Source organism: Anoplopoma fimbria, chromosome 5 (genome assembly GCF_027596085.1).
Source record: "Anoplopoma fimbria isolate UVic2021 breed Golden Eagle Sablefish chromosome 5, Afim_UVic_2022, whole genome shotgun sequence".
NCBI lineage: Eukaryota > Metazoa > Chordata > Actinopteri > Perciformes > Anoplopomatidae > Anoplopoma > Anoplopoma fimbria.
The window spans coordinates 14,694,383-14,721,164 of record NC_072453.1 but is presented as its reverse complement, the minus strand read 5'-3'; the positions used below and the strand labels follow the sequence as shown (position 1 = coordinate 14,721,164).

Here is a 26,782-nt window from a genome sequence, read left to right as displayed (position 1 = left end):
TATAAAGTTACTGTGCATATTTCACCATTTTATCACTACACGCCATCAAAATCTTATCTATCTAGTCCAGGAGGTTATGTAGTGAGACTGTTGTTCTTTAGCGTCATACAGTTGGTATGAGGAAATATGTTTCAGTAAAACCTCTGCCTTTTGTTTCCTTCTAGAGAACAGATTTGAGAACAAAGATCTTACAATATACAATAAATCACACTCTATTAAATCTGCAAACCATTGTTTACACACCGAGCGCTTGGCAACTAAAACGGATCTAATCTTTTTTACATATAATGCGAGTCATGGTGAATGAGATTTTACAATCATTAAATAATCACTTTAAGCTCCTCTAGACGCTTAAATCGATTGAACTAGTAGAGTGACTGATCTATAGGAACTGCCCACAGCCCTGGGAAAAATACTGTCAGTTATCTAAAGTGGTCAATACATGTTTAAAACCAGCATATTTTGAAAAACACCCCGTCTCAAATCGAACGGTCAGTCACTGCAGGGACAGTTTGGTGAATGCAGAGGCTGGCCTCCAGGTATACGCAGGATGGTCACTTTCACCTGAAACCAGAAAAAAATGTACCCGTCACATGACTCGTCATATATTCACATCTTCACATTCTGGATGCTGAGTCTGTGTTTTGTGTGCGCCACATGACCGTACCTCATTTTTGAGACACTTGCTGATGTACATGTTGTACTCCTCCACGCTGCCGGTGTGCAGGTCATTCACTGCCAGAATCTGGTCTTCTTTGTGAAACAGGCACACTGTCTGTGGCTGGCCTGTCCACCCAGACACACTGTGACAAACACAATCCCATGTTCAGATTTTTTGTTTCATCCTGTAGCTCTCATTCAGACAGTGTTCCGCATCTTGTGCTTTTAATTATTTTGTATTTTATTTGTACATCCATGTCAAGACCAAATAACCATAACACTTCCATATTTTTCTCCTATTGGAACTAACAGGGACCCTCTCCGGCTGTGGGCCCCTATCATCACCATGTGAATGTCTATTGAAAATATAAATGCATCTTTCATAATCTGCAGATATCTACTACTGGCTTTTCTACTGCAGGTTTGATGATGTTGACGTTGTTCTCTCCGTCTCTCACACGTCTGACTGAATAGATATGCTTCTGTTTAATCAGTCTAGCTGTCTACGCAGGTCACGTTTCATTGGCTGTTTACCCGTGTAATGGTGACCCGAAGCAGATTTTCATGCTTCGAATCTAGTTTCTTCCACATGTTACGTCAACTGATTATTCCTCTGGCCTCTTGTTGGAGGAGAGCTGTCTCTCTCTCTCTCTGTGTTTCAGGTCTGTCATGCCACTCTCTCAGTGTCTGTTGATCACCCACACCTCGATCTCAATCAACAATCAGTGGAGCTGTATATCTACTCCCAGAATCAGTGTTGTTGACCTTTTTGGCACTTTTGGCTGTCTGTTGCTCTGTTATAATGACTAAACTGTGTTTTCTTTATAAGCACCAGCCCTGCCAATTCCTGATCCTTTGTCTTTGTCTTTGTTAGCCTTGTAAGGGTTATTTGCTATTTATTTCCTCATTTCACCTGTTTTGTGGCTAGTTGGGGAGATATACGTATTGTCTTTTTGTTTGATTCAGTAGAATAATGGAGTTTTTTATTTTCTAAAATGAGTTGCTTTCTGTGTTTGTCATCTTCATATAAATAAACGTCACTCACTGTTACACTTTAAAGTGCTTCAGCAGCCTGTTCTTGCTCTGTTTGTGCCATTTATCTCTGTAATCCCAATAAAGCAAGGCCTGGAATTAAACTATAAATGGTGTGTGCCTTGACACATCGCAGCTGAGAAATAAGCCAGTGTTGTTTTTCTACAAAGAGACTGCAAAAAGGAGTTACTAGATCTTAGTATAAATACATGCCCACATTTTCACACAAAACAGCTAAATGCTCTGACTCATCCCCCACAAATGAACAGACAGATCCTGCAGAGCAGCATTAAGTCTGTCTTATGTTTCTCAAGTGCAAATAAGGACGTGCAGCATCGCGGCCAGAATTTAACTGTGTTTTCAAACAATGGAAATGCTTGGATTGTGGGATGACGGTAGGAAATGTTAAAACGCATCTGAGGGTTTACATATTAATGAATACAGAAAAATAGAAATGTGTACCGAATCATATGTTAAGCCTTTCCACATATCTAAATATAAGCAGCCGAATATCAATTTTTATTTTATATTCTGTAATGAAGTAAGTGGTCATATTTCATAGACAAGCTTACCTTGGTTTCCCATCCACTTCTGTTAGTGTCAGGTATTTTTTCAAATCTGCCTGCTTGACTAGAAGATCTCTCTCCCCTGGAGTAATGGTGTCAAGGCTTGAATGAAAATTGCAACAAAAGCTTTATTATGGGTATTCTATCACTTTTCTATAGAGAAAAATCTAAATCTTGACACTTGACATCGAAGGCAATAGAAAATGTGAATTGATTTCCCAAGATCCTCCTGAAGTTATTGTTTGAGTTGCAAATTAATTTGAGTACATCTTTAGTAAATTGCTAGACGTTAATAACAAGAAACGATGAAACTGAAACGTTTCATTCTCCAGAGGAAAATCAGTCAGTCTGGGATGTGGTGAAGGAGAACAAAGAGGCATAAACTTGAGTGTCTGTACAGATATGGACTTCTAATTTTCTTTGAACAACTTATTACAATTCTGCAGGCAAGGCCGTTTGAGTTACTAGTATTGCTTATTATCATCTAACTATCGTCATACAATCGAACCTTCAGAAACCACTCTAACCAGTCCAGCAACATGCCAACGCTGGTTTCAGCGTTCCTTTCTGGTTTCTTATTTTACTGAGTCACCTTTTTTAATTTGTTCTCTGTAACCATTGGTGCCTCAGTGGGTGTTTTTAAGTGTGTCTTAGTACTATTACAAGAAAAGCAACTGTTGAATGAGTACTAATGATAACTCTATGCTTCAGTTGATCATTGCACCTCCAATAAATTGTCCCTATTTGTAGTGTATTCTTACTACCATGGAGGTTACGTTTTAGGATTCAAGGTCGATCTCACCTTTCAGTAGAGCTATGTTTCTCCAGTTTCTGCACATTTTGTCCATCCAGCATATCTACAGGGGAGATGGCACCATTGTCACTGGAGCTGCTGCTGAAGTCTGACGTCAGACTCCTTTCTCTGTAAAAACAAAGTTACGGCATCAGGGATTATAACATCAGATGTTGGTATGTGTCTCAGTTAAACTTAAGTTACCAGTCCCTGATGAATTATTTTTCTTAACATCTAACAAAAGTCCATAAAACAGCTTGGAGAGACTGGGAATAAACCACAACAAGGCTTTCATGTAGCAGGAACCAAGGCCAGCACTCTTGAATTATTTGAATCTGCATGCACTGTGGAGGGGGGTGCCTCTCAGGCAGACTGCATAACAACAGATTTTGGCGCTGTATTAGAAGCCTAAGATGGACCGAAGTCCACATTAGTCCTTGTGGCTGAAAATAAAGACAATAAAAGAAGAAGAAATGATTTGATGATGGGTGAAAGAGCCTTGCACACTCCAAAAACCAAAGAAGGTTTCTCTCAGTTATACAAAAGGAGCACCAGATGTCTTGAGATTTATTAAAATAGTTCATAAAAGCAGCATGAGATAAGCAAATCATTCCCAAATCACTGTCGAGGGGCTGCAAAAAATTCTAATTAAGAGACACTTTAGGAAAGGAGTTTTTTAAGTCATATGCCAAATGTAGCAGAGAGGATGTTCTTCAGCACAACAGGTGGCCAAAAATCAGACATCAGTGTGAAATGCAGAATAATCACACAGTTTTGTATAATAGTAAATGTAAGAAAACAAACAGCAGGAAAGAGTATTTTCATACAGGAGGTGATGGCATAAAACAGCTAGAAGAGGCACAATGTGGATGCTTTTAATTGATCGCATGTTTTGTTCTGGTAAACAAGCAATCAGATCTGCCCTTCTTAAGATGTTTGCTATAGAGAACAAAGATAGATATTGTTTTATAATGAGCATCGCTGAGTTGGCGTCATGGTCCTGGTATTTTTCTTGTAGTCTGCTTCCTGTTTTGTTTTGAACGTATCATGCTTTGTTTAATTTCCTGTATTTAAGTGTTTTCCCCACCTTCTTGATTGTCGGCCACGCCCTGATCAGTTCCACCTGTCCCGCATTAGTCCTGCACTCACCACACCTCCTGCTCACCTGTTCTCAATCCCATAATTAGTCAGCCCCCATTTATAAAATTTTGTTCTTTGTCGGTTCATCATGACCTACTTGTGCTACATCTACACTACATCTTAACATTAACAATTATCCCATAAAAGGTCAATCACCGCTCATTTTCATGGCTCAATTATATATAAATCTACATGATCAGTGCCACCTTGTTCGGGAAAAAACCTCTTACACAACATGAAAAGATATATTTATCTAGTCAAGCACATTAGTTGCCAAACAGGCCGTGAGGTTTTGCCTTTCTTAGATTCTTGACTGGTCCTTGAGCGTCAACGGTTCTGTGCTGTAAAAATAACACCCTCCTTGTTGTCAGTTTCGGTATTTGAGCCAATAAGGTCATGTTTACCTCCGATGTGTGAGCTATTTTCGTATCTAGGGCACTGGCAAAACATGTTACACAAAGAGCATAGGGCACTGAAGACAAGGTGAAAAGTCAGAAATACACACAGGGACCACAAAAAAAAAGAAAGCAACCTTGCAATTAATCTAAGCTCTACCTTTTCTCAACAGCTGTCTCCTCGTCGAATGAAGGCATTGCGGAAATGTGTATCCTCAGCTTGTCAAAGACTTCGGTGACAGACCTCATCAGGGTGGTGGTGGTAACCTCTGCAACTTCAAGGTCCCTAGAAACATTTGGCACAATGATCTGCTTTCAGTTTCAACAATTATCATCATTATCGGTAAACCTGATGTGTTTTTTAGTGATCTTTCACTCTGTAAATCAGACTTACTCTGCCCGTTTCTGTGAGGCTCTCTTTCTAATTTCGTACATTGATTCATATCTGCAAAGGACAGATATTAAAAACAACAGACAAATAATATTAGATACTGTAGAACTCAAGGTCATAATTTCAGCATGTGTCACTTGAAAAAAAGTGAACAAAGTAAAACTAGCGAGGATGAATGGGATTTTTGTGCATTTCTAACTCGAAATAGTTAAATATATCAGATCAATACACTGTCACGTATACAATAATCAACACTCACACTGACTCCAAGCTTTTGCGACGGGTTGAGACATTTTCCCCTTCTGATTGTGTTAAGTAGGCTTTCGGATAGTCATAGATTGGACTCATAGGCTCGGATGCACGCCTTTTGACATAATCTTCACCCTGCTGGCCAATCACAAAGCAATTTGAAATACTGTATGCATTCAAGAGATAAATCACTTCCTATTCTCCATCACCCAGTCTGATAACTCTTAAAGAATCTTCCTTTGAATTCGATTTGTGTTCACTAATTACAAGGAAAGATGTCACACCTCCAAAGCATTTGAGGACGGATCTGACATCGACCGAAGTTTCGAATCTACCTGCAGAAAAAGAAAACACACACATTAAAGCACCTAAAGGAAAAACTATGAGACAACCCGGGAGAAAATATATATACGTTTATGTTGCTTTCAGCCCATTCATCTCAGTGTCCCTGGGTCAGATGCATTGGTTATACATTAAGCTATACTCTATCAGGTGTATGGGTCATGTAACAGTGAGTCAATGAAGACCTGTATTTAAGACATTTTGGGGGCATTTCACTGAAATTAATCTGAATTTCACCTGGATAGGAACACTGACAGACCCTGCCATAAGTTCATCTCGGTTGTTATTCAATTTGAGTTCATAATTCTTAAATTTTGTGAGACTTCATTTCTGGCACTACATCGCAAATACCCCCAGAATAGAAAATGCCTGTGAGTTAGAGCCCTGTGGGTATATTTACTGTGATGACTTAATTTAGTCTTTAGTCTTCAGTATTTTTGGTCTCAACACTTTATATACATGGAGTGCCCTGGTAGCTGAGTGTTTAGAGCGCATGCCGTATAACCGCAACGTCCCGGGTTCGACTCCTTTGTTGCATGTCACCCCCCTCTCTCTCTCGTCTCCTCTTCCACAGTGTCCTCTGTCAAATAAAGGTGAATCTGCCCCCCAGAAATATTTGAAATCATGTACACAGACCAACAGTGAGGATACATGGCTTCACATGTCTCTCCCCACACAAAAGGAAACCAACGCACCAAAAAGATTCACCCAAAGGAATGCCATTGACTGATGTTGTCAGTCTTGATGAATCTGAGTTAATGCCAGACCGACAGGATGCATGCATTTAGAACGTTTCGCCATATTCATGCAAGGCATGCAACATTGTGGACCGACCTTAAAAAGCACAGCTGCAGATTTCTTTTTCTGCAAAATGGGGTTTGAAATAACCTGGTAAAACAGTAAGAAAAGTATAATTTAAAAAGTATAATAGAGAGTGGGTCGGTGGTTGCTTGTTGCATTCAGCAGGGACGCTGAGAGAATTCAGACTGGGCAAGTGTTGTGAGAATGGAGGAAGAGGTCGATGGCAGGAAATAAGGGCTAAAGAATAACAATTTATTGGATGACAAAACTTGCTAGCATTTATTTTAGCCAAGTGACAACAAAAAATGATTAACACTTTAAAAAATAGTTCAACACTCAATATGTTTTTTTTGTCAGTTTTCCAAGAGAAGATCGATATTACTCTGATGTCAGCTAGAGCCAGCAATCTGCTAGTTTAGCAGATAGACCAGAAACAGGGGTAAACAACTAGACTGGTTCTGTTCAAAGTTACCTCAGTGTGCCTCCCAGTCCACTAATATGTCATATCTCATTTGTTTATTTTTCATTGTTTTACAGGAAGTTATGTGCATCAGGGCAGATGAGTATTAGATTAAGTATTTCTTAGCCAGGAGCACTGATTTCCTGGAGCTTCCTCTGGATGCCTATCAACTGCTCCCAGCCATGAAATAGTTCAGCAAATTCCCAGTAAAAGAAAAAACTAAATCTTGGTTAAACAAACAATATATAACCTGTTAATAGAGCTGGTAGGTAGCTTTGGTAACAGCCAGGCGAGCTATTTCCCTGTTTTCAGTATTAATGCTAAGCTTAGCTAGCTGGCTGTTTATTCTATTTATTCTACTTACGTGAGAGTGACATCTATGTTCTCACCTATAACTGTACCCAAGAAAATTACTAAATGCATTTTCCAAAATGCTGAACTATTCCTTAGATGTGGTTCTTCCTTAAAATATTTACCTCAATTGTTGCCTGTCCATTAGACATTTCCTTTAGAAGAAAAACAAACAAACATAATAGATAAAATGAAATGCAGTGTTTGATTCTCTTGGTCTCAATAAGCTGTTACAAAATATAATAAAGATCTAAAATCTCAATGTACCTCTGAAGCCAAATGTTTATGTGGCAGGTTTTTCAGGGCCTCATACAGGTCGGAGAACCAGCCGTCCACTTCCTCACTAAAAGCAAGAGGGGCAAATGAAACACTTGAAAACCATAATTTTGAGACTCGGAAAAATCAATTCCGAGCACCGATTTGGTGTGAGCAGAGTGGAAAGCAAAGCCATTATCAGCTGATAGACAGTTACTTAACAGGAAAGCAACATCATCATTTCTTTTTGATTGTTAAAATCCCAAAATAGTAGATGGTGTAAAAGGTTGGGGGAAGTGTTTTATGAGGCACCGTAAAAAGTGTCAGCGGGGGCCTTGAGAGGAGAACCGGCCAACCCAGCTGTGTGGCCTGAATCACCCCATCACCTATTTTTAAATGAATGCAAACCATGGATCTGGGACAATTAATCTGCCATGTTATGAAAATCCAAACTCAAAAAAAGATATCCTTCTTTAAATGGCTGCATTTGTGCACGATCAAAAACAATTTCTTTAGAACAAAAGTTTTGTTTTTTTAAATTACCCTGACAAACTGTGATCAAATATTACAGATTATTGATAACAGGCTTTTAATTAAGTTTTCTACAGTAAAATGTAGTAAAATGCATGGAAGTTGTAAAATTCCATCTCAGTGCTTTATATCTCCTGTAAAAAACAGCTGACTTACCTGTTCTCCCCGACGAGGAAGTAGTCCCGCTCATCTGCCCTGATGTAGAGCACACAGGATGGGGAGCACTTGAAGCTCTTCTGAACCCAACTCCATCTCTGGTGTTTTTCAGGGCTCACATGCAAAAGTGAGATACTGACAGAGGGACACAAATGACACAGATGTATAATAATAATAATTGAATGCTGGATCTTCTCTCAAAAACCAAGCTGGTCTAACTGCATTTAGAGCTATTAAATACTGTAAATTAATTAATTTGTAAGAACATACTGCAATAAGTCAATCCCTCCAAGGGGCTTGTCCTTTTCCTCTGGACTCCTGAAATACTTTAGTAGGTGCTCATGCTCGCTGATTTTGAACAGCACAAAATATCGCCTCTTCCATGATTTCTGCAGGAGAAACATGATCAAAAAAAGAAAAGACATGTAATTAAAAACACACCCACACACACATAAAGCGCTACAAAGTATTGCATCCATCATGCCAACTCTTTCACCTCTGTCTTCATCCGTTTTTGGGGAGGAGACTTGAACAGGTATCCAGATCTTATTTCAGTCGTTTCTCCGATTGGTTTGTAGAACACCGTATTTCCACCTAAGGGCAAAAAAAAAGCCTGTTGTTTTGTGATCAATATGTTTGAATCATGTCTTCGTTTACAAAAATCTTTATTTTCCTGTATCTAGCAAAGGATTTAGAGGGAGAATGAACAATGTAACTAAAACAACTGAACTTTAAATGAGTGTTTTAACATTGGTACATTAGCACATTAGCACATTACAGGTCTGTAAAAACTGTTCCAGTAACTAACTACACTTACCACCTAAATCAAACCACAAATAAGATTACCTACCTGTGCTCTTCTGATTCTTATGCATTGTGACACCACACCTAAAAATAAATAACACAGGAATGTATCTGTCGCTGTCACCTCAAAACAGCATAAAAATATCCATAACGCAATAGTTAACCTTTTAAACTAACAATGCAGGGCTTAAATAGGCTTATTCCTCTGTCAAAGCAGAGAATGACGTAGAGCTCTACACACAAAACTAAGGCGACGTTAAGGTGCGAGAAAATAGGTATGAGAAAAATCTTTTTATGTTCATTCTTTTTTTTGTTAAAGATAGTTAGATAAAGGAAACTGCAGATCTGCAATTATTAAAACAAAAAAATATACTCATCTCAGGCCTTTGTTAACTTTTAGACAATTTAACACTCACTTTTTGAAGACGGAATCAAACATGTGTTGGCAAGTGGACGCATATTCAATTTTGTATCATGTCACAAAGCAGTACGGTAGGAAAGACATAATTATAACACATGAGTCACTATATACGCTGTTTCTGACAGTAAAAAACTAAACAAAACATAACATTCTTATTCTTACCTGTGGAGCACCTTGAGAGATTCTGCTCACCTCGCTCTCATTGACTAAGTGTTGCTTGATGAGGAAGCTGGATGCTTGCCGGTACTTGGCAAACACTGCCAAGATATTTATACGAGGAACTGGAGTTTCTGGTTCCTGGGCTTAGATGCTTTTAAGGTCTACCTGCACTGTTCTTTAGCTGCAGAATTCCATTCAATGCAATGTCTTTTTGAACATTAAAGAGCTCTGGAGACAAAAGAAAAGATTGATGCCAACTTTCGACACCAGATGCTTTATAGGTTGTTATCTCATGAAGGCTTATGAGTGTGGCAGGGACAGGGACTTAAATGTTACCCCTGAATGCACAGATTACATACTGTATGTAGGATAGGTTGTTCATGGGGTTTTTCCAGTTCACATGTGTATGTCAGTACTAAAGGAAGTCATATATTTACTGGGCCACTTAAACTCCTATATGTCTTTTTAAAGCATCTACAAATGTGTTCGTCTCGATTGTATTAATTAAAATTTGTCACAGTGGTCACAAGTGAAGGCTCACTGTTATGGACTGATATCCACTTTAACAATCTTTTTCAATCGTGTCACTTTTAATACAAAAATATGGGTAACACTTTCTATAACCCTCCTATTTAGCATTTATAAGCACTATATAAACATGTGTTATAACCATATAAAAATGGTTATAACACAACATAATGTAGTTGTAAGCAGAAGCAGAGACATTTAAAGTGTTAAGTACAGAATTTGCCAACAAAAATTACTACTGCTATGCAAATACATATGAAATGATTACACCTATATTGTCATTCATAATCAGTTTATACCCCAACCTTTATTTCTGGTTGGTGAAAAAGTCATTAATAAACACACATATCTGTATACGACTACATCATGGTCTATTATAAACCATTTATTTAATGTTTACATAGTGCTTATAAATGCTAAATAGGGAGGTAAAGTAAAGTGCTACCAATATCCCTGTTATCCCTGTTTCAGGTTTAAGATATTTAAGCTAAATCCTTTACATCACATAATGTAGAATGAAATATGTCTCAGCGTCTCTCTCTAAAGTGGTTGTCTCAGCCATCGCTGATTTGCATATTGTCTTGCAAATTGGCGTGTCAATCTAAACAACCAGTCGATGCAGCACTAAGATGGAACCGTGTGGCCTTGCTGTGCCATGCCTGCATTTGACCTCTCTCCGCTTGTACATATGCTTGGACCATTTGTGCTATGCCAACGTCATTAGGGTCATGGTTAGCATTTTTAACAGGCATTCGCTGAGACTAATATAAGTTGCTCAGGGTGAAGATGCACTTGTGATCAAGCACTGTATATGAATTATCCAAGAGTTACAAAAGCAACATCAATGTCCCTTAAACTTCACAAACACCCCCAATATGCATCTAGGCCACAAGTACACACACCCACTCACACACGTACATCAAGGTCATGGTCAGGTTGGTATTAATAGAGTTTCTTTTGGGCTTCTTGTTTAGTAGGACATGGAAAACTCTTCCTCAAGTCAGACAGTTTGCAATCCTTGTTTACTCCCTCTTGTCCTTAGAGTAATTTCCTCACCTTAATAAAGCAAGGCACATGCTTGTAAGGGCACCGGGACAGATATCTCAAGGCCACCATGTGCTTTCCCCCCCCTCCCCCACAACAAAACCTTTGCATGTGTGACAGGCCTATAAAAACCCTTGAGGTCGTGTTGCCACCGGTCAGTGGAGTTTAATCTGCAGTACTACACAGAAAATGAGCAGTAAGGTAGGAGTGAAGGCCACACATGAAGTAAGCACTTTCACTCTGGTTTCTTATTGAGAAGAAAAGCCAATGCCTCTCTTGACCCACCACCCTCTTTACCTGCAGTTCTTGATATATTTTTTATTTTCTTCATGTTTTCTGCCCGTTTGTGTTTCAAAGGAGTTGCTACTGAAACATCAGCAGTACCTGCAGAGACAAAGAGATGGCGTCGCCTTTAGAATGAAGAAGCTGGCAGCTAAACAGGTGGAGATAACAGTAAGTCTATTGTTGTTGCGTTTCTCAACTTAATTTGTTCTATAAGCATGCAGGCAAGTAGACAACACATGCAAAATCATAAGGGGAACCATCAGTAGACAAGATACAGTTTAATAAAAATTGGTAGGAAGAGAAATGAAATAAACAAACAGGAGTCTTGATCTATGCTGTTCCATAAGTGTCACTGTGTGTGAACATTATGTTCCAAAACATGCCATGGGTCATATTCCTAAAATCAAGAGGTGTGCTGTGTGATATGAGGAGATGGGATTTGTAGTTTATTTTTTACTTATTTAATTTGATTGGAGCTAACAGTGGTGCAGCACATTCACCCTCAAGGTTAAATGAGTTATGTATTCTGAAAGACACTTTTGAGCATCTGTTATCCTGCCTGTTTCTTGCATCTTTTTGGTCCTCCTAGTTTCTTGTGCTCATCCATCAACAATGGATTTATTCTCATGCTTATTTTGGTTTTGTGCTCTCTGTGGACTCTGCTGTGTTATTTTGTAGATATTCTTCCATTTGTGCCTATGAGCTAACATACTGTGAGCTGAACTGATAATGAACTGATAGTAAGGGTTTGCTGTTTCTCTTGATTGATTATTTTGTGTTTTGGACTGTTGATCAAGGAAAACAAGCTGTTTGAAGACATCCACTCAGGGTTAGGTTTAGGGTTATGGCAATTTTCTATTATTTACTGATATTATTAGACCAAACAATTAATCAATTACGTGAAAAAATTATCGCGAGATAAACTGGAAATAAAATGAATCATTATTCGCAACTCTATTGTGTTCAGAGGTGATTCTATCCGTGTTTCTCAAATTTGGGTTTGCTGACCATATACTGTAGTATATGCTAATACAAATGCATTTTAACTCCCATGGGCTTCTCATCTCAGAAAAAGACCAATGCAGTGAAGGAGAAAATCAGGAAAAAGTACGAGAACATGAAGCGGGTCCTGGACGAGGATCTTAGGATCACACTGACCCAGCTGGACATCGAGTATGAGGCCACAGAGAAGTTATTGGAGGACAGAATAGAGGACTGCTACCACCTCACTCAGGAACTGGACCAGGAACTGTCCAACATTGGCGCCCAAGTGAAAACACAGGAAATTGAAATTCAGGTTAACACAAGGACAAGTTCCAAGACTTCAGATTTCATGCAACTTATTTGGCTTTCAATCAATTGTATTGTTTGTCTCAAGCTGTTTTGTCAGTGGTATTTGGCAGTAAGGATTTATTCTTTTTATGTCTTCTACAGAATGCTGAAAGAGTAAAAAGGTATGTGTACATTACAGGAAATAACAGCTATAAATATGAATATACAAGCACCATAGCTTGATCTCAGCAAGCGGTAGCAAGTCTTTGTTTTGTCTGAAACTAGAATTTTTGAGACTCTGAAGCTGACTGACCCCGACCTAATTCAGATGGATGAGTTCAAGAATGAGCAACTACTGAGTCTCACCATCAACCTGCTGCTGTTCATCAGATCCCAGGTCCCTGTCACCAAGAAGCTGTTTCAGACCTGTGAGTTCACCCAAAAATAACAGGTAGATCGACATGTGAGGGAGTCTTGCTCCTGGTTATGTCAAAGGTTGCCAAATTAGTGTCCATTATTACATGCTTTTTGTGTAAAGTGTTTGCCTTGTGGGGAGAACATGACAACTGCTTTCGAAGAAGACACTGAATTTTCCTAATGTCTGTAACGCAGATGCAGCAGACGTTGTCCTCGATGCTGAAACTGCCCACCCAAAGCTGATCATCTCTCCCAAAGGCGACTCAGCCACCTACACGGACACCTGGCAGGATGTCCCAGAGACCACCTCCCGCTTTGACAACACCCTGAATGTAGTCAGCCAGGAAGGCTTCAGCGAGGGCCGCCAGTACTGGGAGGTGGATGTGAGTGGGAAGACCTACTGGGAGCTGGGGCTCACCTACCCGAGCATCCCGCGCAAGGGCCGCGAGGAGGACTCCTGGCTGGGCCGAGGCAAAGAGTCCTGGTGTGTGGAATACTTTAATGGAGACTACACGGCCTGGCATGGGGGTGTCCAGTGTGAGCTGCCCGTGCTGGCAGGAAAGCAGTTCACTCGCATCGGGGTGTACTGTAGCTTCCCCGGGGGTTTGGTGTGCTTCATAGGAGCCGATACTGTGACCCCCCTCCACTGTTTCTGCGCTGGGACCTTCACTGACACACTACATCAAGCTTTGTGTCCTGGTCATGACAACGAAGGCACGAACTGGAAGTCCCTTATGATCTGCGATGCCTCTCGATCTGCTCCTGTTCTCTGAGGTGGAGCAGGAATGCTTCAGGGAAGGAACGCTGTGGGGAATCCACACCAGCTGTCCGATCTGACATTCTTAACTTGTGACGCCAGCTCATTTATCGGTACTGTGCTTGTCAGGCAAGTCTAGATTTGCATAAAGGAATTTTTTTATTTCCTTATACAGTAGTGGACACACCAATGCTGATATGCTGAAATCAGGGCTGTTCTGCATACTGTAGCAAAACCTTAATTTTTTAAAAGCTTATTTTGAAAGCTTATTTTCAAGTCTGGTAAGAAATATAAATAATTTGGTAAGAAAGATCTGCTTTTAAACAGTCAATTAATAAGTTGTTGAAGCAAATTGTACTTTAAGGGTAATGCTGATGATATTCTATACGTTTCTTATCGTCAACAAATCTAATGAAAATACCAGAACCAACAATCTGTAGTCCACCGCTTAATACTTTTGAATTTTCCTACACCTTCTTTATCTCTCAGCCCCAAACCCAGGGTTTACTTCTAAAGATGTAAACCTCTAAAAAACAAAAAAGGTCACAGATTATTGGTTTAATAATTAAAATAATTTCAGCTGTGGATTAATACACATTTGGTATTTCATATTTACATAGCATTTTCTTTGTTGTATATTCGTGACAGGAGAAATAAATAAAAGAACCATAATGAATAACAGAAAGCTGAAGATGTTTGTTTACTTATAGTATCAGTTGCTGAAAATGACACATAACAGTGATTATGACTCTTTATATGGAATTTTTTTCGGAAAGTCTAAACTTCTACACTCAATATTTGTTTTAGGTAATATTCAGAGTAAAACTTGTTTTTAAAATCATACAAACATCTTCCTTGTTGTGGCCTTTCATTGTGTCTGTGTTTACAGATGTGCAAGAAATATGACACAAACCTCATTACAGAATAAATTCTTTATGTTTAATACAATAAAATGTTTACATAAGCATTCCTCTGTTTTTGAAGTTAATTATACAAGGTAGTGCCCCAAATTAAAAAGAAATTGGGCCAGATTAAACTTTCAATGTAATTCATTCATTCATTTTTCCAAATCTTTTCAAATATATTCCTGAGGACAACAGCATTTAACACCAGAAAGCATTTTAAAATTTTACCTATAACAATATTTTTCTCTCCCTCCCTCAATTCCAATCGAAAAAAAAGTGGAGCAAACACTCCTTTCAGCACAGGTTGGGCACCACATCGCTGATCAGAGATCCATGTGTCAAGTTGCGGCTGTATTGGACAAGTGTACTGGGTGTATAATGGGACGTGTCCAGTATTGATCACACTTCTGCCAACCAGAAATATGATGTAAAAGTGTTATCAAAATAAAAAAAACAGCTGATTAAAAAATACAAGTGAAAAGGGGAAAATAAAATGACAATTTAAAGCTCTTGCTTAACTTTTCCCCTTAGTTACTGACACATGCAATCATGTGAATAATGTAAAAACATTGCAGCAACAATGATTGTGTATTGCGGACATGTGGATTGTGTATGTTCAGACTTGTCACCACCAGTAATAGCTGCCTCTGTGATTGACAGACTTTGGCACATTAACACAGCGTAATTGCAGAAACAAACTTTGTGCAAGTTGAAATGACCATCAGCAAATGTCTCAAATATTAAAAATCTTTTACATTTGACCTGTACTTGTCATAAAATGAATTACTAAATGATGCAAAATTGCTTTTAAAAAACATGACAATGTGCACTAAGTGCTTGATTTTTTGTCTTTCTTTATGATTTGGGTCTTTCTAAGGATCAATTAAAAAAAATACAATAAGGAAGACTTTGCTGGGTATTTCTTTCCAGAGTGTAGTGTATGTTATGACAATGAACAACACTAATATACAGTGAAATGATGTGGCATTTGTGCTTTGGGCCCTAGTCCAGCTTCACACTATAATATTTCCCAAATATATGACACAGTTTCTGACAGTTCTCTTTCTAGTGTAAAAATCCTACCATATTAACTTCCATTTATAAAAGTTAATAAAGAGGAATGTCCAATTTTAAAGATTAAAAAAGAGAAATTCATTAACTGATTTGTTGGACCCTGACAAATAAGACGAGTGCGTAATTTTGATCATATGCAAATATATGAACTTCACTTCCTTTGGGGTGAACAACAAGCAAGTGAAGTCCTCAACATTAGGCTGAAAAAAACTGGCAAATTGCAAATAATCCTTGCGTTTGTGGGAGTGGACTATATACTATGCTCTTGACCCAAAATCTTATAGAACTAATCACAACACAGCAAAAGATCACACCTTCCTAGCGATACGTATATGACATTCTTTAACATTACAGTTACCCACTTCATGGGACATTAAAGAACCTGAGGATGCCAGCATGCTGCTACCAACTTTAAACTTGCTAGGAAGGATGAGACACTGAGCCTTTGGCAAAAGCATGAGTGTTGTCTTTTTCTGTTGTCTCTTTTTATCTGACAATTGACAGCTGAAAACATTGAAACACAGATAGCTGAAAATGATCTCATCCATTTTCCAGATGCTTTTCCCCCCTCTAATGCATCAGACAGGGTTTGTAATCAAGGCAGCTCCTTCATCAATTCCTATGGTGATTAAAGTGTCTCTACTGACTTTCCAGGTGTGGATTTACATAGAATTTCTATAGGCCTTTAAAACATTCAACTGTCGCCTGGTTTCCAATGTATTTTACTTTGTAATGGAGATGGACACTTTACAAATGCATCGATCTCTCAGAACACTAAATGTAAATTATTTCTAAACCCATTTCATGTAATTAATGCAAGAGCCATATTCAAATTGAAGACTCCTGTCCACTCTATACGGTTCCTTTCAACATCTATTGCAAATACTGGAAAATGGAGAGACACAAATTCAGATATGATTCCCCAAACCCGCAAAAAGTGGCAGCAAATTTTCCGGGCTGGTGGAATAACATGGATATTTCACATGCCTGTCAAAAAAAGATCCGATCAAATGTGACGCCATTATTCCGAAGAATAACCGGAAGAAGAGGAAGAAGTTTCACCATCAGCACATGAACGCGGAGTGCCACTAAAAATATTTTTGCTTGTTTTTTCGGGCCCAACTACACATTTAAATGTCATATGTGCTCCAAATGTGCAGTGTCATGCTGGGCCTGAATCATCCCTGAATGCTTTGACCGCTAAGTCGGTACCTGAAACCGTCTGTCAAGTCAGTCAGTCAAGTCAAGTCAGTCAGTCAAGTCAGTCAGTCAAGTCAGTCAGTCAAGTCAAGTCAGTCAGTCAGCGAGGATGGCGGTCAGTTGAAATACAGTTCTTTCGTCAGCATGGAGACCACGCAGGGAATCTGCTTCTTCTCACTGAAGCGTGGGTCTTCAGACCAGGACTCAAAGCTGGTGGCCACCATGTAGTTGACCCGTGTCAGGATCTGCATTATCTCCAGCTGCTTGCCAAACTCATTGAGGACGTTGCAGAGCGCCTGAACAAACCAGGAGCCGCGCCCAGGGTTCCTCCATGAGTAATAACCTGGAAAGTCAACATGAGTCAGCACCGAAACTAATGTCTGCTCACTGATATACCCAGCACAGGTATGTGACAGATGAAATGTACTTAATTAGGACACTTAGCTTACCTGGCACAGTAGAGTAAGCAAAGAGGAAATCTGCCTCTACAGGGATCTTATGTCTCGGATTAGCATCTGTCTCCAGGGTATCGTTTGGCGGACCCGAATCTGTCTGTATACCATCATCAAATTCGGAACCCCGGCAAGCCTGGTGAAGTAAATGAAATGACATTTCATTGTGATCCTGAGTAGCTTTCTCAACGATGACCTGGTGAAGCAATTAAAAATTAACTGTTTTTAAAAGCTGAGATGGGGCAAGATTTAACACAAGAGCTATCATCTATCCGTGGGGAGCGACTGAAAGCCATTTTAATCCTTCTTCTCAACAAAAAGAAATGTTTATGTAACATGTTTTGGTCATTCAACCCTTGGGTTGACCCTTTGGGTCCAGTCCTTTGACACAAATCTACAAGTAAATTTACAACTGTACAACAATTATTTTTATATCACACCGTCTTTTATAAATGAAAGTCTTCAGTAATTCGTACCTGGATGAAGAAGAGCTTTGGCTTTCCGACTAAGCTTTTGCACATGTCCCCCCTGAACAATGAGGTCATGGTCTTGATGGGCATGGCTCCGTCTGTCCCGTAGATCATGCCCTCCTCGCCATGGCTTAGCAGGATACAGGCGAAACACGAGCTGTCACTATGGTCTTCCTCCGAGGCTGACCCATACACACACAGACAAACACTCAACTCTTAGCTCGGCTCAGGCCTCATTAAACTGAGATAGATTGTGTGAAAAGTTGACATGTTAGCCGAAGGGCTGTACTGGAGAAAAGTGATCGTCCGGAAATGGAACACAAATGTGCTGGTTTAACTTAACGAGAATCTGTCTATCTGGCTAGTTTTAGATTTTTTTAATTTCTGAGTTTACTGATGGGACAGGATATTGATACTCATAGGGTCATAGGGTTGCCAAAATAATTAGGATTTACCAGAATAGGACCATGAACATCTATACAACATATCATGGCATTTGCTTTGGATGCAGTGTTTAATTGAGGGTCGGACCTGAGAAAAAAACTGACCATCGTCGTCAGGCCTCGCTGCTAGCCAGACAAAATATGTGCAGATACAAAAGATTAGCAGAACAATAAAATGTCATATCATAACACAATAAAAAAAAAAAAATCCATTGGTTTCCCCAAGGGCATATGGCCTGAGAGGTGACTTGTCCATCTTGTCATTAAACCTTGCAAGTGGAGGTACAAGGGCTCCGATCAGTGACACCTAAAGTATTGACCTTTTGGTCAAATTGGTAGCAAAGTCATTCGGATAAGTGTAATTACTTTTCCAACAGCCCCATTGGCTGTCTGACTGGGCGGTTTTAAGAAATTAACATACTGTAACAGCATTCAGGAGTATTGAGGGCAAACTTTTCCATGTAGATCACACTTCAACTTAAAGGGGAATCAATTTCACTAGCAAACTACTGTACTGTGTGAATATTAAAACAAATTAATCTGGTAGAGCTAATGTATGTCTCAGATTCTTAACTTTCCTTAAAATTGAAATTAATAAAATAGAGTAATCAAGATGCTGTTGCAAGTACTATTACTGTACTATATTTTACTGCCAGTTTATTAGATACAGTTGACTTAAACTACTTTAGGGAGGTACTGAGGTACATCATTCCTGCATTAAATCCTGTCTTCGTGATGGTAAGAATGCTAAACGTTAAAACTGTTTTAGAGAGGTGTTGATTCAACTTATTTTGATTAAATTGTATTGTGCCATACTGAGAGGTGTTTGCCCACCCAATTATATAACAAAATGAATAAATGAAATATCATAGAGGGTTCTCAATCTCTATGTTACACAATATAACTGAACAGCACCGCAAACTGGAGCCTCTTAAATAACCACAAAGTTAAATCACCTCTCTCTATTATCACCTCCTTGGTGGAAGGATTCAATGCAGAAGCGTTGTATCTGACTGCATTACTTTTGGTGTACAAATAAACTGTCAATTGATTAAATGACTTTTTACGGCCTGACTAAATTGTCATCATGTGTATGAGGCAAGAAAAACCCCTTCCAGCTCTGAAAATATTGTTATGGTGTTTCAAAAAGTTTTCTCTATTTCTCATTTGTTGGGATCGGTATTAGCATCCTATTAGTTCAACATTGTTACTTACCCCCATGAAAGAAACATGAAAAGTTTAAGGACTTCCCTACTCACCCTCTCTGAGAAGACTCTCCATCTTCTCACATGTCTGATCATTGTAGATGAAGACATCGAAGCCCAGGCTCTTGAAGCATTTGAACAGCTCTCCTGCATCTCGGTCCGTGCCGTTGCGTACGTTCATCCCTGCCAATACAATCTGCTTTAGATCACATGCTCTTTTATAATCAGGTATACAATGTGTTTGAAACGTGCTCGCCGTACCTGTCTTTTCATCAAAGTTTTTGTTGTTGATGATGATGCACTTGCCCACTCGTTGGTGGCTCATCTTATACTGGAATGTTGGTGAAACAATTCTGTAATGGCTTTCAGAAGAGTAGTCCTGCTCGCGCGTCTGGCCATCCTTATTCTTCTTACTAATAGAGTCAGAGAGAAACAGTAAATCAAAGACAGTTAACACCTTATGGTAGCGTTGTGTAAAATTAAAATGTCTGCGATTTCATTTACTTTTGAGCTGTACTTAATGCTAAATGTTAGAGTTCAGCTGATCTTTTGAAAGCCTGCGACTTGTGTGGATATCGCATAAATCAAATCTATAACAATATTCCTTCATTAATATCTTTTAGGCCTTACACTTAAAAAAATAAAAACATAAATAAGAACCGTAAAAGGAATACAAATAACAATAAGAACAACAAATGGACAGGCCATTTGATTAGTCAACTTCTGTAATGTTAACTCTCTTATATTAAATGGCAGCCTCTCGCAAAAGTGAAACATTTCCAATAAAATATTCTTGTCTCTTAGAGAACATGACAGTGCCTTTTAAGCACAAATATTTCGACACCTAACAGCTACTTCATCATAAGTAAATGTCAAGACTTCCAATGCAAAGAGAACTCACATGAAACCGACTCACTCTGATCTACTTACTCAGAAACCAAAGAGTACATACATTTTCAAATAAGGCATTAAAGTCACAGCCAAATTTGATCGCAGTAATCCACCATCGGAAGAATGAAGAAACTAGAACATCGTTGCTCAGTGCAGGTATTAAAAAAAATCCTAACCACGTCCAGGCAGATTGAGGGAGAGTAATAATTCCACGAGAGTCGCTTCTCAAAGACCTGTCATATTTCCATTCTTTAAAAGATGCATCCAGATAGCAAAGCCAACAGTGGCCTGTTAGAAGCTCAGAAAAATCCAGGCTTGTTCCAGAAGAGCCTAGTCATCAAGTTACTCCAGCACGGGAACAATACACGTCAATGCGCGCTAACAGTCTCATGCACATACTCACAGGCAGCCCAGCCATATTCTAATCAACATGTGATCCAGAACTTTTCGCACCCCCACCCCCCCTTTCCCCCTCCCACCTCCAAATTGTGCCAACATACTGTACCAAACAATTGCACGAGGGTGGGCAAAGAGCTGCACCTCTGATCTGCTGTGGGATGGGCATGGCAAAAAGAGGAGCAGGTGGGAGGAAGGTGAAGATGAATACACAAGGCGGTTGTGTCCCTCTTACCTGGGTTCGTCATTAAGCGCTACGCCACTCTGCATCTGAAATGCGTTGGTTTTGTCTCCTTTCTTTTTTTTTCCCCCAAAAGAGTTTGTTTCTCCAGATCTGGCAGCGTAAATTTTTGGCTGTGTGCTAGGATACTGACATGCTCTCTGTGCTGGATGGACACCTGACTGGGCCAGCGGGTGCTGAGGACGGGGGCGGCACACTGTGAGCCCCCTGAGTCAGCAGCCTCGCCACCACACCAGTGCTTTCTAAAGGCCTATTCACACATGGCCCCTGCACCTCGCTCCCTGCTGAGGTCAGACAGGGCAACAAGTTGCTCCTGTGCTGACATGCACATAATCCACCTGTACTGACATAGACACTGGGAGTGCCTTAATACCTCAACTCTAGAGCTGGATGCAAAAGAAGATGTACAGCTAAAAAACATCTATTTCTTCTTGCTGAACACCTTAACATACAAATAGCCAATAGAAATCTTAGTTATCAATAATAACAGTCTTGGTTGAAAGCAAGATTTAGCCAAAATCCAACCAGTTCAAAAGATAAAGACAATTATTATTACAATCTGTATGGCATTATACATCATACATTATACACAAGTATTTTACAGATGACATGTTATGATAGGCATGACTTAAGATACATCACAAGTTACTCTGTCTGTTGGTCATGCCTTCTTCTAATGAAAGAGACATACATGCAAGTACTGTAGATAACATGGTATCAGTTTGATGTATTACTTCTAAAAATGGTGATCATCATTGCTTCCAGGTAACCGCAACTAAGTGGCAAACAAACAAACCAGTTATTGGATTAGGCTTATTGGACTTTTTGATATACAACTTTTAGTCTTTCAACAGCTTAGCCTCTTTTAAAAGGGAACTTTTATTTTCGTACAATCTAAAATGCTTTTTTGTTGTTGTATGTTTTAAAAAAATGGTTGAGGGCACACAGGCTCTTATTTCAGCACCACCGTCTGGGAGAAATGGTTGACAAATGGTTGGTTCCCCCCACTACAAAGGTTCACAGCACCACCTTGTGAATCAAACAGGAACAAACAGAGGCTGCTCCACACACTGTCGCACCTTTTTTTAACAGTCTGACACAACAAGAAAGGCCCACGCTCCATGATATCATACTGAATTCAAATACACACAATTTTTAGACTCTTCTGTAATACAGTCTAATTTTGAGCAGCCACTTGAGGAATGACATCTGTCCTAAAATTAACTTTAAAATAATTCCCAGCGTCCTTGCTTCATTACTCTAACTAGGCTATCCAAAACTGGGTTGCTGTGTCAAATCACGTGTAAGAATTTGATATTTTTCAAGCTTTCAAACCAGTGGCACTCTTGTTATTAGTTATTGTGAATAAGTAATTGTGGTATAGCACCACAGCAACAGTCCAATCACAATCATAACTTGAGAAAATGTACATTGAAGTTATAAGAAATATGCCAATTTGCTGTTAAAACAAACCACAGTTCATTTCAGATTCCTCTAAACTGGAGCAACAGTTAACTGCACTAAAACAATAGCAGGGGTGAACTCGGGACAACAGGAAAGGAAACTCACCTCTTCAAGAAGCACTACCCTGAGCCTTCCTCGTAGCACTTATTGCATTCGTATTAGTTTGTTGCACTTACTGTATTCGTATCAGTTCGCTGCACTTATTGAATTCGTATTCGTTTACTGCACTTATCCTATTCGTAGTAGTTTGTAGCACTTATTATATTCGTATTAGTCTGTTGCAATTATTGTTTTCGTAGTATTTTGCTTCTGCACTATACTTTTGCTCTGGTTTATGCTTTTAGATGCTTGTTTAAGAAAGGAGATGCACTTATGACTTCTGGTGACTAGTAGTTCTCTTGAATACCTATGTTGAATACACTTCCTGTAAGTCGCTTTAGATAAAAAGCGTCTGCTAAATGACTGTAATGTTATGTAATGTAATGTAAAGGAAATACAAGGAAAGGCTGAAGCGAAAACACTGAACAATGCAAAGTAAATAGAACTTCAAGGCCCCAGATGACAGGACCCATATATTGTACTGTTGTATAACTTCAGTATTGAAATGAATTATTCTCAAACATTAACTTAATAATAACTAAAAGCTATAGGGAAATATTGACATTTCTATACATAGTCTATTTGAAGGGAATTTAATTTCTTATGGACACATTTTTGGGGTGATTTCCTCTCCCATCATGTTTGTCTTCACATCTTCAGACTTCTGTTAATGTTGAAAAAGAAAGTCACCCAAACAGCAGGAATCTTCCTCTGCGGTCTGGTTTGGCGTCTGTCACGTCTCCAGTCAGCTTCCCTTCCTCCTCTTCAGCTCCAAGATCAGTGGGTTCCGCAGGTTCCCCAGACATCTGCAGACAGGTATGCATAGAACAACTTACTGTACATGGAGCCACCAGTTCACTTTGTTATTACATCCAAGTCTGATTAAGTTCCCTTTGCACTAAAAAACGCGACAGATGATACTGCTTTCTGTTTAGAAGACAGGTAGACAAAATAAACTAGCAATTATTCGTCTTATATATTATGTCACCTTAGCTACTGTAAAAAAAAAAAAAACTTGATTGGTGGATTTCTTCTCCAAACTTACGGCCAAGTTTCCCTTCCTCAAAAAACTCGAGAAAACGAAAGTAAGTCCTTCGTCGTGTCTGAAGTGCGTGACTACGTCAGAGCCCTGCGTCATATTTTTATTGACCTATGATATTACACGTTATCAAACTCACTCACAGTTTTTCAAAATAAAAACTCCACAGGTTTTTCCAATATATCAGGTATGATATACAACTGTCATAAGCACAATAAATAATCTGTAGAAATTTTAACCAAGGGAAAATAGCATATTTTTTTGATAAAACATGAGAATGTGTTATATGACAAAAGGAATAGGCTTCCCCAGCCCATTGTATGATTGTCATAGCACTCACTGTTACATTACATTACAGTCATTTAGCAGACGCTTTTATCCAAAACAGTAGTATATATATGACATATCATTCACCCATTCACACACTGATGACAGGCTACCATGCAAGGTGCCACCATCAGACTCTAACTAACATTCATGCAACATCCAGTCCAACAACTTGGGGTTAAGTGTCTTGCCCAAGGACATATTGACTGCGGAAGCCAGGTATCGAACCACCGACCCTCTGATTGGAGAACTACCTTGCTCTCCACTACGCCACAGCCGCCCTGTTACCTGACTACCATAAAGTCCCTGATCATTTACTGAAAAATACTGAATGTTTGTACTGTTGTACTTGCAACCCTAAATTCCCTAAACCCTGTTGTTAAATTAAGATATTCCCTCTTTGTTACATCAGGTACAAAATCAGTTTTGCGGAAAAGTGCATCCATCTATTAAGTTCCTTTTAAGCCACTTTAGTATCAATCAGTGTTACCAGCTAATATATGTGCGCGTTTTGGGACAAGACAGGGAGAAATTCATACATCCAACATTCATCTGAAACAAGGTACAGACAGAGTAGGAAGTGTGGGAATTGTATCAATTTGTGCCTTTAAAAAGCCTTTATTTAGGTGGGTGAATGATTTAAAACATGTGCACCACTCTTTCTAAGGATCAATACCATTGAAACCATGAGGAACCTTTGTACATTGCTTTGATGAGACAGTGTCTCATCAAAGCAATTTTTAAAAAAAAAATTCAATAACTTTATTGAGACATTTGTTCATACATATAAAACACAATATATTTATATATATATATATGTATATATTTAAATATTCAAGTTCTTATTTTTAAGATCTTAAGTTGAAGCCAAGAAGGCTGCAATATCATCTATTATCTTTATTTAATGTTTTATTCTCTTTATTTAATGTTTTATTTTCTTTATTTAATGTTTCATTATCTTTATTTAATTTTTCATTATCTTTATTTAATGTTTTATCATCTTTATTTAATTTTTCATTATCTTTATTTAATGTTTTATTAACTTTATTTAATGTTTCATTCTCTTTAATGTTTCATTCTATTTATTTAATGTTTTATTCTCTTTATTTAATGTTTTATTATCTTTATTTGATGTTTTATTCTCTTTATTTAATGTTTCATTTTCTTTATTTAATGTTTTAGTTTCTTTATTTAAAGTTTTATTCTCTTTATTTAATGTTACATTATCTTTATTTAATGTTTTATCATCTTTATTTAATGTTTTTTTTCCCTTGTCTCTAGGACCTCGGGAAGGGGGTGAAAAGGGGCAGAAAATGAAAAAGGATCAAGACGCCTTTTTGAATAACTTTTTTTCTGAAGATCCTACAAACTTGGTTCTAGTGTACATCTATAGTAACTAGGGCACGGGCTTTCCAATGGTACCATCCCAGAGTCTCTAGGTCCTTCCTGTGATATAGCTGCCATAGACTCCCCATGTTAATTTTTTCCGAAAATTTGTCAGTGTTTTGTCATGGTACTTTCTTGATTAACTTTTGTTCTGAAGGTCCTACAGTCTTGGAATATGTATCCTAGTACAGTAACTAGGGAATGGGCTTTCCAATGGGTTAGGGTTAGGGTTAGGAATAGGGATGAAAACCACGATTACACATGAGAGGATTACATATTCTTGAATAACTTTTTTTCTGAAGGTGGTAGAGGGTTAGGGTTAGGGTTTAGGGTTAGGATAAGGGATGAGGGATGAGGGTTAGGGTTAGGGTTAGTGGTTAGGGTTAGGGATGAAAACCACAGATTCTTGATCCTTTTTGAAAATACACCCTCTTCCAAAGGTGGTAGAGACTTGGAAGTGGGTTAGGGTTAGGGTTTAGAGTTAGGGTTAGGGGTTAGGTTAAAAACTGGGTATCCAACACCCTAAGGTGTTGGGCGTGCACAGGCACAGGCCATCTTCTTTTTTACTGTGTTTTAAAACCAACCCTTTTATAAAAAAATAAGGGGATAAAAGAAATAAAACAAATACAAGAACCAGACAAAGACACTGGGGAAGGGAGGGAAGGAACAATTCAAGGGGATAAAAACTGATAAAACTAATAAAAAGCTAGAGGGTTGGGGTTAGGGTTAGGGCTGGACCAGTGGTGTGGTTAGGTTTAGGAAAGGGTTGTGGGTATGGTTAAACCCTTTCCTTTGTCTCCGCAGGTCCTCTACCGCTGGCTGGAGACATGTCTCCTGCCCATGGAAGGTAAAACAAGAGAAGGTAAGTGCCCAAGAGTCAGGTTTCTATGTGTCCATATTAGTTTTTAAAGAAAATTCATAAAGGAAATTCATAAAAGAAATTCATAAAAGAATGCCTAGGTGTTAGGGACTAGGCATTCTAGGTAGGTGTTGTTGGTATACATGCACATCACACAATAAAATATTAAAATGAATAAAATACAGTGTTTCACTGTTCCCCCAGAACTTCCATCCGTTGGCTGGGGACATGTCTCCTGCCTGGAAGGAAGGGTAAGAGGGGTCAGTGCTTAAAATGTTTAAATAAATATTCATATTAAAAACAATGCATGCACGCTAAAAGACCCCGGGGGTTCAATACAACAACACTCTTTGGACACATTCATTCCTAACTCTTGTATTGTCTCTTGTTCCCCTCCCTTAAGGCTGTGGGTCAGGAGCAGGAGTCGTCAGTCTGCTGTACCACTGAGGAGAACCTGCCCAGTCTGGGTTACATACAATTGCTAAAACCATGAGGTGGGTGTCTGTACAAGAAAGGTGCTCA

At 38.9% G+C, this 26,782-nt stretch overlaps 3 protein-coding genes across 5 annotated transcripts; 1 reads left to right on the top strand and 2 right to left on the bottom strand.

Moving 5' to 3' along the window:
• Position 1: 1 nt before the first annotated feature.
• LOC129091817 (pleckstrin homology domain-containing family S member 1-like) lies at positions 2 to 8,997 on the bottom strand. Its single transcript, XM_054599514.1, has 15 exons — positions 8,973 to 8,997; positions 8,619 to 8,716; positions 8,393 to 8,511; positions 8,123 to 8,257; positions 7,448 to 7,523; positions 7,306 to 7,335; positions 6,403 to 6,456; positions 5,530 to 5,561; positions 5,237 to 5,392; positions 4,981 to 5,031; positions 4,747 to 4,872; positions 3,061 to 3,180; positions 2,265 to 2,360; positions 668 to 803; positions 2 to 564 (listed from the first exon to the last, which is right to left on the bottom strand). Exons 1-15 carry the CDS (start codon positions 8,995 to 8,997, stop codon positions 493 to 495), a joined length of 1,326 nt encoding a protein of 441 aa, XP_054455489.1. The 3' UTR covers positions 2 to 492.
• Positions 8,998 to 11,255: 2,258 nt separating this feature from the next.
• On the top strand, positions 11,256 to 13,825 carry si:ch211-28p3.4 (E3 ubiquitin-protein ligase TRIM21). The gene is made up of 5 exons (XM_054599558.1): positions 11,256 to 11,303; positions 11,436 to 11,531; positions 12,433 to 12,660; positions 12,895 to 13,063; positions 13,248 to 13,825. Exons 1-5 carry the CDS (start codon positions 11,268 to 11,270, stop codon positions 13,823 to 13,825), a joined length of 1,107 nt encoding a protein of 368 aa, XP_054455533.1. The 5' UTR covers positions 11,256 to 11,267.
• Positions 13,826 to 14,726: 901 nt separating this feature from the next.
• On the bottom strand, positions 14,727 to 23,743 carry casp7 (caspase 7, apoptosis-related cysteine peptidase). Of its 3 annotated transcripts, none has more exons than XM_054598463.1 (7): positions 23,638 to 23,743; positions 23,340 to 23,455; positions 19,820 to 19,971; positions 19,613 to 19,741; positions 17,917 to 18,092; positions 17,438 to 17,636; positions 14,727 to 17,331 (listed from the first exon to the last, which is right to left on the bottom strand). In XM_054598463.1, the coding sequence occupies exons 2-7, from the start codon at positions 23,453 to 23,455 to the stop codon at positions 17,105 to 17,107; spliced, it is 999 nt and encodes a 332-aa protein (XP_054454438.1). In that variant the 5' UTR covers positions 23,638 to 23,743; the 3' UTR covers positions 14,727 to 17,104. The 3 variants fall into 3 exon arrangements, with proteins under 3 accessions (XP_054454438.1, XP_054454440.1, XP_054454439.1); XM_054598465.1 differs by having other exon boundaries at positions 17,438 to 17,576; XM_054598464.1 differs by having other exon boundaries at positions 23,695 to 23,716.
• Between the last annotated feature and the right edge of the window lie 3,039 nt (positions 23,744 to 26,782).